The sequence below is a fragment of the Ascaphus truei genome, chromosome 4, assembly GCF_040206685.1.
Source record: "Ascaphus truei isolate aAscTru1 chromosome 4, aAscTru1.hap1, whole genome shotgun sequence".
Lineage (NCBI taxonomy): Eukaryota > Metazoa > Chordata > Amphibia > Anura > Ascaphidae > Ascaphus > Ascaphus truei.
The window spans coordinates 66,535,052-66,547,104 of record NC_134486.1 but is presented as its reverse complement, the minus strand read 5'-3'; the positions used below and the strand labels follow the sequence as shown (position 1 = coordinate 66,547,104).

Here is a 12,053-nt window from a genome sequence, read left to right as displayed (position 1 = left end):
CACCTCTACATATTTTTTTTTGTAATACAGTATGTTATCATTTGAGCATTTGGATTTCTTATTAATATCTAACTGTAGCCCCTTTACCCCCACCCTAAGTGAGATTTGGTCTGCTACTCCATATTTACTGCAGTGTGGTGCGTACCTGTGAGGTAACAGAAGTGCTGAGTGCTCCGCGTTGGGTGTGGGGAGAGCAGGGCAGGGTTTCTTATTCGTGGTAGCAGCGCCTCCAGTCAGCGTGGATCCTCTGGTATAGTAGGATGGTCCATACTGACACATTTCTTTAGCCCAAGGCAGTGAATCACACTTGCTTATGGTTCTATGGTATTTATTGCATTTGTTAAGATCTTATTGCAGGTACATCTCTTGCTTTCCCTCAGGTCACTTCAAGGCTTGAGGCCCATCCAAGTATCCTCCTGCATGGTGGTGGTGCCCCTCCTGAGGCCTCCTAATGAGACCCAGGGATGTTGTTGATCACTCCATAGAGGGAAGAGACACACCCACTTTTGGGAAAGTGCCAGTATTTGTACCCTTTGGTTGTGCTTGTAACCCTGCCCTATAACAAAGCAAGTCTGGATACTGAGAGGCCATCACATCCAGCATGTGACCCAACCAGTATCCACCCTTCAGGCTGACACTTTCTGGCTGTTGCTAGGCACGCCCTTGGAAACATCAAATGTATCTAAGGCCTCGTTCAGGGTGCCAGAGGCAGGAGTTGGAGGGAGGGCGTTCGGGAGTGAGGCCGGCAGTTTGCTGGGCGATGTGTGTTCATCCCCAGCAGACTGTTTCAGGAGGCGGGGCTACACACGGCAGCTTAGGGATCCAAGTTGCAGTCATGAAATCATTCTCAAGAATAATTTCATTGGCTGTCTAGGTCCCAGTGACGCTGCTGAAGCTTCAAAAAACGATTTTTTCGTTTATTGAAACTGTAGCCAGCGTCAACTCCTGGCTTCGGAGACAGGGCAGCTGCTACCCTGACAACCAGTATTCAATTTGAATACTTTGTGTCCCACGGCAGCTCGCACGGCAGCACGCTCTCCCTCCAAAGCCTGCACCCTGAACGAGGCCTAAGGCTGCACACAAGGCCTTTCTGAAGGAATTAACCCATCCACTGCCTGCACCTCACAGGATTTATACTGTAGGGCTTAGGAAATTAAATAGCGGCTGTTGGCTATGCTACATAACATTTTACTCAATATGAATGTTATGCATGCACCACTTAAATTATCCCAAGCACTTTGGCACATCTCTTTTCCTTTGATTGTAAACTCTCAGAGGCAGGAATTTCCTTTTTGTCCTGACATTGGTGCATTTATGGTATTATAATACCCTGTACTGTATTGTCTCTTTTATAAAGCACAGGGTACACGAGTTACACAGTACATACATTTTTCTGCAAAGCTGAATTACATGAACCATGACTCAACAAAGTCTGCTTTTCCACCCTCCCATGCCAGCGGGGGGGGGGGGGGGGGGGGGGGGCACAGACAGCCCCAGCACTCAGCCCTGAGGACCGCGCACTCTGATTGGCTGCTGTAGGCAGTTAGTCCGCCCACCAAGCCTCTCTCTATGCCCCCATTGGTTCTCACACCTGTCTATAATCCGCAGGATTCGCTCGGTTACCTCGCTAGTACTGTATCTTATTACTTTACAAAGGGATACGAATCAGCCGACTGGCACATCGCAGCCCACATTGGATATCACCCAGTTCCGTTAATTGCCTCTCTCTATGCAGCGAGTGGCTCACCCGCCTGTCAGTCAGGGGCATTAAAGCGTAGTCATTGTTGGCTGCCTAGCAACCATGCAGCGACCCTGCCCTTTGTCACATTACCGCCGTCTCGCTTGTTGATTGGCAAACGGCTCCCTCCGCGCCCCGCCCACAATCCCTTTTTTCCCATGAACCTTGCAAGTGGCTCAACCGACTGTCAATCAGCGCTCTCTAACCAAACCCTCCTTGGCTGCGATCATCGATTTCTCCCATTGGCCGTGGAGACGCCGCGACTGCACCAGCCTGCCTTCTGATTGGCTGCCCTGCCCCGTCCTAGGCGCCTTTCGGTTGCGGCCGCCATGACTGCTACTTTTGCTCGCAGTGTCTGAGTCACCAGGGCGTGGCGCAGCCCCTGTGTGTCTCCCTCCTCCGCATTGTTACAGCCTCCCTCTCCTCCTCCCTCCCCGGCCGCTCAGACACGGGTGGCGCACTTCTCTCGCAGCCGACATCACACCCAGCTCTCACCTCCCCGTCTAATTACAACCCCGTCCCTCTCTCCCAGACCCGACATGGCAGATACGTGGAAGGACCAGTCCCCGCTCGTGTCGTCCAGCACCGCCGAGGAGGCCGCGAGAGAGGCGGGCGAGGACGCCGCGGAGACGCAGCGGTGGCTGGATGAGGACGTGCTGGACTTAACCGGAGCAGGAGCGCAGAAGCCGAAGCGATGGGAAGGTATGGACGTGCTGGACCTGACCGGAGGGACCGGCGACCCGTCTCACCCGCCCTTCACCGTCTCCTTCCCGACTCGGCACCTGGAGGAAGAGGAGGACGAAGAGGAGAGGCCGAGCTGGGCAGACAGCCTGGAGCCATCACCCGAGGATGAGGAGCCCAGCAGCATCAGCAGCGCCCCTCCCCGGGCCCCCGCAGTGCCCAGTGCCCCCGCGGAGGAGCGGCCGCCGGTGCCACGCAGAGCCCCCTCCGGATCCGTGGGTGAGTGTGGACCCTCTGCCCCGCTAACACCCGCACTGAGCCTGCCGGTGCCACGCCGAGCCCCCTCCACCCTGCGACCCCTGCAAGTGTAGTTATATTCTTCACCCCTGATAAGGTCACCCCCTTTACATTTGTGCCCAGGACATACTTGAAAACGAGAGGTAACTCTCAATGTATTACTTCCTGGTAAAATATTTTATAAATAAATAATACATTTAGGAAGTGCTCATACAAATCCCACGTGTGAACACAGTTAAATTGTGGGTCTGCAACCCTGCCTGTCCCCCACAATCACTCCGCATGTAAGGCTTCCACTGCAGACAGGGGTGGTGGGTCATGGCTGGGTCCCCTCATGCCACACTGGCATTTGTAGTTGTATATACATATGCCGTGTTTATTGTTTCTGCTGAAGGTCGCCTCTTTCCATTTAGGAAGATTAAGAAACCCCCATTCATGATGGTAGCTTTTACATCCCGATATGATGTCCTCAGATCTGCTTCACATAGACATGTGCGCGAAATCCTGTCTGTACGGCTAAAGCCCCCCAGCCCCCCCCCCCCCCAAAAATAATCTGTGTTGTGACTGTGACTCAGCTGGTTATTGCTGACTTCCATCATACTGCAGATACTGATTCAGAACTTCTAAATTGGTGATAATCCTGGGCAATTATATATTTTATACTGTGCAGGGAAATCACTGACAGTTTACAGCAATCAAAGCTGTAGTCCTTTGTGTCCACTGAACGTCAATAAATTAAAATATTACTTTCAGATACATGACTGCTTGGTGGAGGTAAACGTGAATAACAGGTGTACAGCTCTGAAAGCATTGCCATTGTTCTAAATATCAGTGATTTAGTATTAGGCCTTCCAGCTGTGGTTGGGGTTGATTGCGTGTCCATCTCTTAGCCTTTGTCTACTGATCCTTCATGATGCTGTCTCATAGCTCCAAGTATCCACATATGCTGGCTGACCTTGTCCCTGTACTGTATCTCTGTGGTTGCCCTGTCCTTTGTATGATGCTGCTGTGCCTTTGTCACCTTATCCCTGTATGGTGCTGCATGCCCGTGACTGCCCACCATGGCCCTGTACAGTGCTGCATGTCTGCTGCTTTGCCTTTGTCACCCTCTCCTTGCCAGGTACTGCCTGGCTCACCTAGTCCCATAGAAGTGTGAGGAGTGAGTGTACATAAAAGACATTTTGCGGGTGGGGTCCAGTCTTATCTGCGCAAGCTGCTTAGAGAGAGACCGGATTCATAGATAAGCAAGTCATGGGGCAGAGGGTGTGACTATTGGAGCCCCTGGTGTCAGGCTACACCATCACTTCTTTGTGAACTGACTTAATTACTGTTTTTATTTGGATGTGTTCATTGTATGCAGGGAAATTCTGCACCAGAGTCCCTTATCTGGGTGGGAATAAAGTCCAATATATTAGACTTTGAAAATTGTGTTAAATGCAAAGACATTTTGGTGGCCAACATATATCTATATTGGTGTTTATATAATATATGTACCATTCGATGAATGTATATAGCTCTTTGACCTCCATTGTTACAATAATGGATGGGTGTCGGTACTGTATTTTGTGAGCCCTGGCAACACTAGAAATTAGTGGTCATAGGTATAAATGGAAAACAGTCGTGGAGGGTGTTAATCTTCAAAGGTTAATGGACTGCTTGGAAGCATCAAAAGTTGCCTGTTTTTGAGTAGACAGGGCTGCACCTTTAAATAGGTAAGTGCATTACAGGCAAACTGCACTTTCTCCTTGGTAATTGTTTTTATGGGTCAGTGTTTTCATTAAACTAGTTAATATTTTTAATGATGTGTTAAACTGATGTTGGGCTTTGGTTTAGGGAGGATATTATTCCATTTTACTCAGTGGTGGTATCGTTCTCCGTGCCCAGAGGTGAGCGGGGAAAGGATGGCACTTGAAGCCAAATGATAAAAATGGTCATCACAAGATTTCAGTAATACCGAAGCCTTAATGACAGGGATGAACAGTGAGATCATATTTGTTCTTGTGCTACAACCTATGCCCAAGAGTCATGCATCAATTCATGTTAATTTCCAGTGAGTTCTATCCTGCACACATCGCAGTGCTTCAGAGGAAGAAAAAAAGTAGTTATCATGGTACACTTCTAAACATTTTCTTTGAAACTCAGCCAATATCATTGGCAGGGTTCTTGAGCACAACTAGTTAAATAATTAGCACATTAACTGCTAAATAAAGCGTATGCTGTGTACATTCTGTGATATGTTTATAAATATTGGCTTGGGCTTAAATTTTTCTGAAGCAAAGATGAGTGCTAGATCACTCCCTAGTGCGTGTCAAGGCCACCCTAGCATCAAAAGGTGTTCTGTGAGATTATAGAGCAATCCATGAGTGACACACATACCTGCACTCTCCCATGGCGGATGCGTGACATCAGCGGCATGTGATCTGTTCAGCCAATGAGCATGTACCGCTCATGGCCACGCCCCCTGTCACCCTCCCTTGGTCTCCTGCACCAGAGTGCAGGAATCGCAATAGCTACAGCTGACGTCAGCGGTCGCATAGCCAGTACTATAAGTGCAGCCTAAGACAAACAAATAACTGGCTGTATACTGCTTTTTTTATGGCCACTTGGAGGCTTATACCCACTCGAGCAAAGAATCCTGTGGTGATTCCAAAGTTGTACAGAATTTGCTCTGAGGACCAAGACGAATCAATTACTTTTTTTTGTTTTTTAATGCTAATTGGTAAACGGTGTGAGCTAAGAATTCAGAGTTTTTCTGGCGACAAGAAAATTCTTAATTTTCTTAGAAACCAAAATGTCTATATATATATATATATAAATATATATATATATATTTATATATTTATATATTTATTTGACTTTGACTACATGGTTTTTAAAGCTGCAAAACAAGCGCCTATTTTTATTGCACTGATCATCCTTTTGATTGCTACAGCAACCATTTAGAAAGTCATATCCACTTCCTCTTTTGAAACAGGCTCCGACACACCTTTTTTAACTCTGCCCTTTGGCAACAATGTATCACAAACATCTTATGTTCCAAACAGCAGAATATTGCTCTGAAAGCTGTAACAATGTGTTACACTTCGTAAAATAATGTTACATATCGGCTGCAACATTTGAGACTGCAGCACACGGAGGCTTATTTCATTACGCACCCAATTAGGATTTATAACTGGAGCACCAAACGATTGCCAGTTTAGGTAAGAATGTAGCATTGTCACGTGATTTACATCTAAAAATTTAATTAAAAAGAAGGGGGAATGTGATATTGCTGCTTTAACCCATTTAGTGCCCAAGTTGCCAGCAACACATTGCAAAAAAAATTAAGGATGACCAATATATTAACAGGGATTTCACTTTTTTACGCTCAAAGGTAATTTTATTTCAAGAGACAGGAATCCTATGTTACCTCCAATTCCGCTAATTTCATTTAAAGCCAACAAAGATAAAGCGTAATGCATGTACTGATGCAGTAGATGCTGCTAACGTTTCTGGATTCATATTTAGAAATGTCTGTAGTATTGTATAGCATTTTAGATATTTACTGAGCTCGTTAACTAATTGGTTCATAGTAAAAATTGGGATTGCTCAAAGTGCTGCAGTGTCTTGTTTCGCACTTTCGTCATCTTCTATAGCAAATGACTGACATGTGCCTTCTATTTTATTCACAGGCTATACATTTTTAGCCCAGTGTCTTCAAACGGAAGGTAAAACATTTAAAAGTGGATATTAGACATGCAATTAAATCATAGCTAATCTTCAACTGTGATCTTGTGGCAATTGAACATAATGACTAATTATACTGATCCAAGTGTTGATTTCTCATTGTTCCCCGGAGAACATAATTAATATGAATTATGCAGTCCATCCTAATTTAATTTTTACTGCTATATTTCCGGTAATATACAATTGAATATTTACCAAGGTGAAAGTACATCAGTTACAGCAGTACATTTAAAATGTTTAAATTCATTTATTACATTAATTTATTTGACAATTTCAGTAATTATTAATTCTGTGATGTTTTGACACAGAAATGAGAATAGTAATCGACTTGTTTGTAATTACATGATTTTAATTTTAAGGTGACAAATTTCCTGTGTACTGTATGAGGAATGTCGCGTGTTACATCTTTGAGCTTCTTATGGTATTCTAGTTAACATCTGCCCTGCCTGTAACCATCCCAATAGGAGGCGAAATTGTGTGAGGGGGATTTGGCTTCAGATTAGGTAACTTGGTTTGCATGATTTAGTACAAGGGTGCTAAACTCCAGTCCTCAAGCCTCCCCAACGGGCTAGGTTTTCAGGATATCCCTGCTTCAGCAGATGACAGAGAAGCCCAATGCTACATCCAACATGACAGAAATACACAGTAAAATACTTATATATTCTCTTGAAAAAGGGTCTTTGGCCAAAGCGTTGTAAGCTTGCGAGCCACGACAAGGCAGACACCCGTTCGCAAGTCTTAACACTACCAGATAATATACCTCTATTGGGATTAAAATTCTCATTTACCTCTATTAGGAGGGAGAAAGACCACATTGGATCTATATCCAGCAGAATGAAAGGGCCTACTAACTTGGGAAGTGGGGAGGGGCGGGCTTAAAACCTGGGAAGGAGGAGCCACCAACCTCCAACAGCTGAAACAGCTGAGAATAGATTAACAAAACACAGAACCCCAGCAGGCTCTTTTTGGGAACCCCTGAGCCCCCACAAAATATATGTATGTATTTAAGTGTCAAAATGGAGTGCCTCGACTCAGCCTCTGATTGTGACAACTGTGCTTTAGGCTGTGGCCCCGCTGGCGCTGCCCTCGCTCATGTTTATGTGGTGACGTCACAACTCTCCAAGCATAAGCGCGGGTGTCCTGCGAATTTTGCGAGCGCGCGTGGGGTGTTGCATCAGGGCCTATTGAGTGCGCTTCAATCACTCTTTTTTTGACTTCCCAAGCGCCAAGTTTGGGAGAGCGTGCGTGCCCGTGAGAATTCACTTTACTTTGTGCAAACTCGGCAAGCGCCGCCCGCTTAGCTGGAATATCCTCTCAACCTGACCTGCTGGGGAGGCTTGAGGACTGGCGTTGAGCAGCACTGTTTTAGAACGTGCTATATATAATGCAGCAGACCACAGCTAGTACACTTGAATCACTCTACCCATGACCTACATCACACAATCTAAGCTTGGATGAAGTTACGCAGTAAATTATACATTCACCTATTTAGTCACACTCTGATTAGCCCAGTGGTAGATAATTGACCATACATGTATGACTACTACTAAATGCAAGCTTTCAAATGTATGTTTGGGTTCTTACAGAAATGTGAGGGCAGAGTAATCTGTTTCACATGGCCTGTTTTCTCCCTGGGAAAAGACAGACGTGGCAGCCCTCTGATCTAAGATCAGGCTGGTTTCTCAGTCACATTTAGGGGCCTATGCAGAGAGCAGCGAATTTTAAAATTGGCGAATTTATTAAAAAGTAGCTTTTTTGGAGAGTTTTAATCTCCATATGCAGAAAAGTGCGAATTCTGCTATGTTTAACATGGATGCGTGTGGCGAGTTTAAATTGGCGAGATGCGCGCTTCAGAAATGTGTTAAAACAAATTCGCGCCTTTTTTTTCCCCTTTGCAATGGCCGCGAGCGGCAGTTTTTTTTGGCGAGGCAAAACGGAGACAATCGCGCCATTTTATTGGCGTGAACAGCCGCTAGATGCCGTTCGCGCCTCTCTGCATACGGATATTTTTAAAACTGGCGAGATTGAGGTTCTCGCCAGCCGCGAGGCGAGTTTTACAAATAGAAAAGAAAAATTGGCGCGTTTTTCGGAACTCGCCATTTTCTGCTGCTTTCTGCGCGATTTTCTCCAAAAAATGGCGAATTTCGAAATAGCGCTGCTCTCTGCATAGGCCCCTTAGGGTTTCTTTGCTCCTTCTGGCTGCAGGTTCAGAGATGAGCTCTATTGTCACTGCTGCTTTTATTGATTGATTGATACTTTAAAACCTTGGATAATGAAAGCAGCCCATAGTTGGTTTTCATTATCGATATTTTGAAAACCTACTGCATTAAGATGTACGTTTTATGGATAGAATAGCTTGTTTTGTTCCCCATCTATGCTAGATCTGTTCATCTGATTACTTTCTTTGCAAATATTTTTTTTTAAGCTGTACTTTACGTGACACTCTGTGCTAAAGAGCTTTGCACGACCTGTTCTGCTGGCAGTGCTAACTTTGAGCCTTTTTTTTTTTTTTTTTCCTTTAAATCAAATCGTAATGCACTGCTGCTGGTTGGCAAATGTCATTTATTTGGTTAATATGGAATTTCTAACGGTAATCTTAATGTGCTGAGCAGGAACAGTCTTCTTGTTTTGTTCAGGGCTGATTTTATAACATGTGGAACAGTTCAGTTATACTCCCATGTTTTTAAAGATGCAGTCTCTGGACTCAAGGTTATCTATGACTATTTAATATGTTAATTGTAGCTGATTGATACTTAACACTTCAGTGACAAGCAAATGCTCTGGAGCAGGGTTGTGCAAAATGGGGTGCGGGCGATTTTTGTGGGGGTCGCGGTGGTTGCAGAGGCCCCGCGCTCTTCCCCCACGGCATTTAAATGAAATGCCTGGGGATCGCGGGAGACCCCTGCAACCTATTAATTGCAGCGATTCAGACGGCTGACGTTTCGCCATGGCAAAGCAGTGCCATTTGACGCAGAGAACTGAGGTAAGGGGGCGGGGGGAGGGCGCGCCACTGCTCTGGAGGACTCTTGCAAAATGTATTTTGGTTGCAAAATGGTTTGCAGCACTCAAACATGAGGTCACTTGTTCTGTCTACTGTTTGCAACCAAAATAATTCTGACGATATTGGTGTAACGGACAAACCTAAGGAGCTGATGTTTTGACTCCAGTGTTCTTGAAGAAATGCAAAATATGTCTTATGAATAGTAAAATCAGTCTAAGGGTGAGTTGAATCTTTCTAAGGAAGTCAATCATACTGGCCCTATTTGATATGTGGCTTTTATATGTATGATGTAAGGCAATCTGAAACTTTTTTTATTTTTTAAAATTTCCATGCTGTATTGGCATCTACCACCTCTGGAAGGCTTTTCCATGCATCTACTACCCTTCCGCAAAAAGCACTTCCTCATCTCCCCATACAGTATGCTTCCACCGTCCAGCTTCAGAGCACGGACCTCTTATTCTAGCACTTCTGCTTTTGTTCTGCCGCACTCACTAGAAACCTTCTGTAAGCCTTGCAGTATATGTAGAAAAAAATAAATAAATAAACTGACAAGTTGTTGCAAAACAAGAGGCCTGGGGTAAAGTTTGCAAACTCTTCCTCCGCAATGATCTGTTTTGAATTCAGTTTATTTGTTGTACTATTAGACCCTAGTTTCTGATTGTATGCCACTACCTAAATAACAATCTCTGGGTTTTTAAAAGCTTGTCAATCTCCTGCAATATGCCCATAGTTTAGAATGTACTCAGAAACCTGGTACGACTCCTTAACATTGTTGTCTGACAATGAAAACGTGGCCCATAAAGTACACTGATTGTTCCTAGACTGGGGGTTTAAGCTGTTGTGAAACAGACCTTCAGTCCAGATGTTTGAAGGCCGATGTATAGTATGAATGCTACCTTAGTTATTTGTCGTGCAGTGAACTCCATGTTACACACAACGTGCCTGGAGCGAATGTTGACCTTTTGTATACAATGTATATTTACAGTGAGCTCCAACTTTTATGTACAAAGTAACCTTGTTGATTGCAAGACGATAGATCCGAAGTGGTTAGTGATGTCTGGGCTTTGCAAGTGAATCCCATGTATCTTTTTAATGAGCCTGATGGCTGAAAATCCAGAATGGGGAAAAAATGGTGCATGTACATTATCAGTTTGTTTCTATTGAGAACAGAGAACTAACTACCTTTTGATTGTTTCCACAAATGTCAATGTCTTGTATCTGGATACCATGATTTGGGGACATAATGGATTCAATATTGACTAGTGGATGAACAAAATAAACAAATGTATGCCAGTGAGTTGTCACTGGCTAGGCTGAAGTTGGTTAACTCCCTCACTACTAGATTCTTTCAACACAATGGGATGTAAGCTCCTCCGACAGCAATGGGTATTGGTCAAACCTATTTTGGAGTATACTGTGTAACTGGCTGGCTTGGAATTTTTTTTTTATCCATCACAAGATGCAACTAAATTATTCCTTTGTTATGAATTTCACAAAAACATTTTGCGCCAATTTGGGAGGAGCACAGGATTTCTGCATTTTTTTTTACCCCATATACATTGTAATGAATAAGCAGGTATCGTAGTTTCTCTGAAATATATGCTGATTGATGGGGTATTTTCTTTTTACAGAAACTAGCATAAAACATTAATTTTATTTCTACTCTTGGTAATTAAACCCTACCCTGGAACATTTGAATCACTTTGTAAGGTTTTGTACTTAACCTTAGAATAAAAAAAAAAATACTTATTGACACACATTGTACGAATGTGTACTTATTTACTCCAGCAAGTCTGGCCACAATGCACTGTAGGAAGGACATCGTGATATTGGTGATGTTATGCAATTGCAGATATCGCTATATTGGTCCTGTGGCAGGTATGTATGACTGCAAAGAGAGGAAGAATCTAAGACAGGAGTGCGCAAAATATTCACGCTGCGCCCCCCCTCCGGTGCTCACGTCCCCCTACCATGCTTCCCAGCATGCGGAGGTCATTCCATGACTCCACGACATGATTTGGTGCCGTGTTGCCATGGCGACGTGTCACACAGCCGGCTGAATCAAGATAAGTGGAGTAATGCAGGGGCCTCACGCCCCCCCCCCCCCCCATTGTAATCTTGCGCACTACTGGAATAACATATTCAAACATCAAATGCCATTGTTTTTAAAACAAAATCGGTTACAGATTTTTAACCAAGGGCTTTCTATTCACTAGTGCCTCATGTCCATTTTGAGATGCTTTCCCAAGTAGCCATTGGCCACTTAGGGTATGTCCTCAACAAACTAATCACCATTTCCCCATCTAAAAGATTAGGGAATTGTGCTTATCTGAAAAAAAAAATATTTAAATGGCTGTTCAGCAAATGTTTAAAAGCTCCAATGATGTATGTTAATTTGCAATGTACCCTCACAGAACCAATTTGGGTGGCAATAACCAAAATGATATGGGAGTAGTTTGGAAATGCCATGTCTTCATTATGCTACATTATATTGTCTGTAAATTGTAACATTGTTGATTTTTATCTTTTTGTTTCTGTAACTTTTAAACTTCTTTCTAACGATTTTGGGATGGGTGGAAGAAATGCCTCGATCGGTATTCCTACAGGTGA

The 12,053-nt window shown here is 44.1% G+C and overlaps 1 protein-coding gene across 5 annotated transcripts in view; it reads left to right on the top strand.

Moving 5' to 3' along the window:
* Positions 1 to 2,021: 2,021 nt before the first annotated feature.
* The window catches only part of RTN4 (reticulon 4), a 41,514-nt gene continuing 31,482 nt past the window's right edge, over positions 2,022 to 12,053 (top strand). Inside the window, exons 1-2 of one of the 5 annotated variants that reach the window (XM_075595957.1) lie at positions 2,056 to 2,698; positions 6,388 to 6,423. In XM_075595957.1, the coding sequence (XP_075452072.1) occupies positions 2,278 to 2,698; positions 6,388 to 6,423 (457 nt within the window). In that variant the 5' untranslated portion in view covers positions 2,056 to 2,277. Of the gene's footprint in view, positions 2,699 to 6,387; positions 6,424 to 12,053 lie in introns of all 5 variants that reach the window. The other 4 variants (XM_075595959.1, XM_075595956.1, XM_075595958.1 and 1 more) reach the window with 4 other exon arrangements.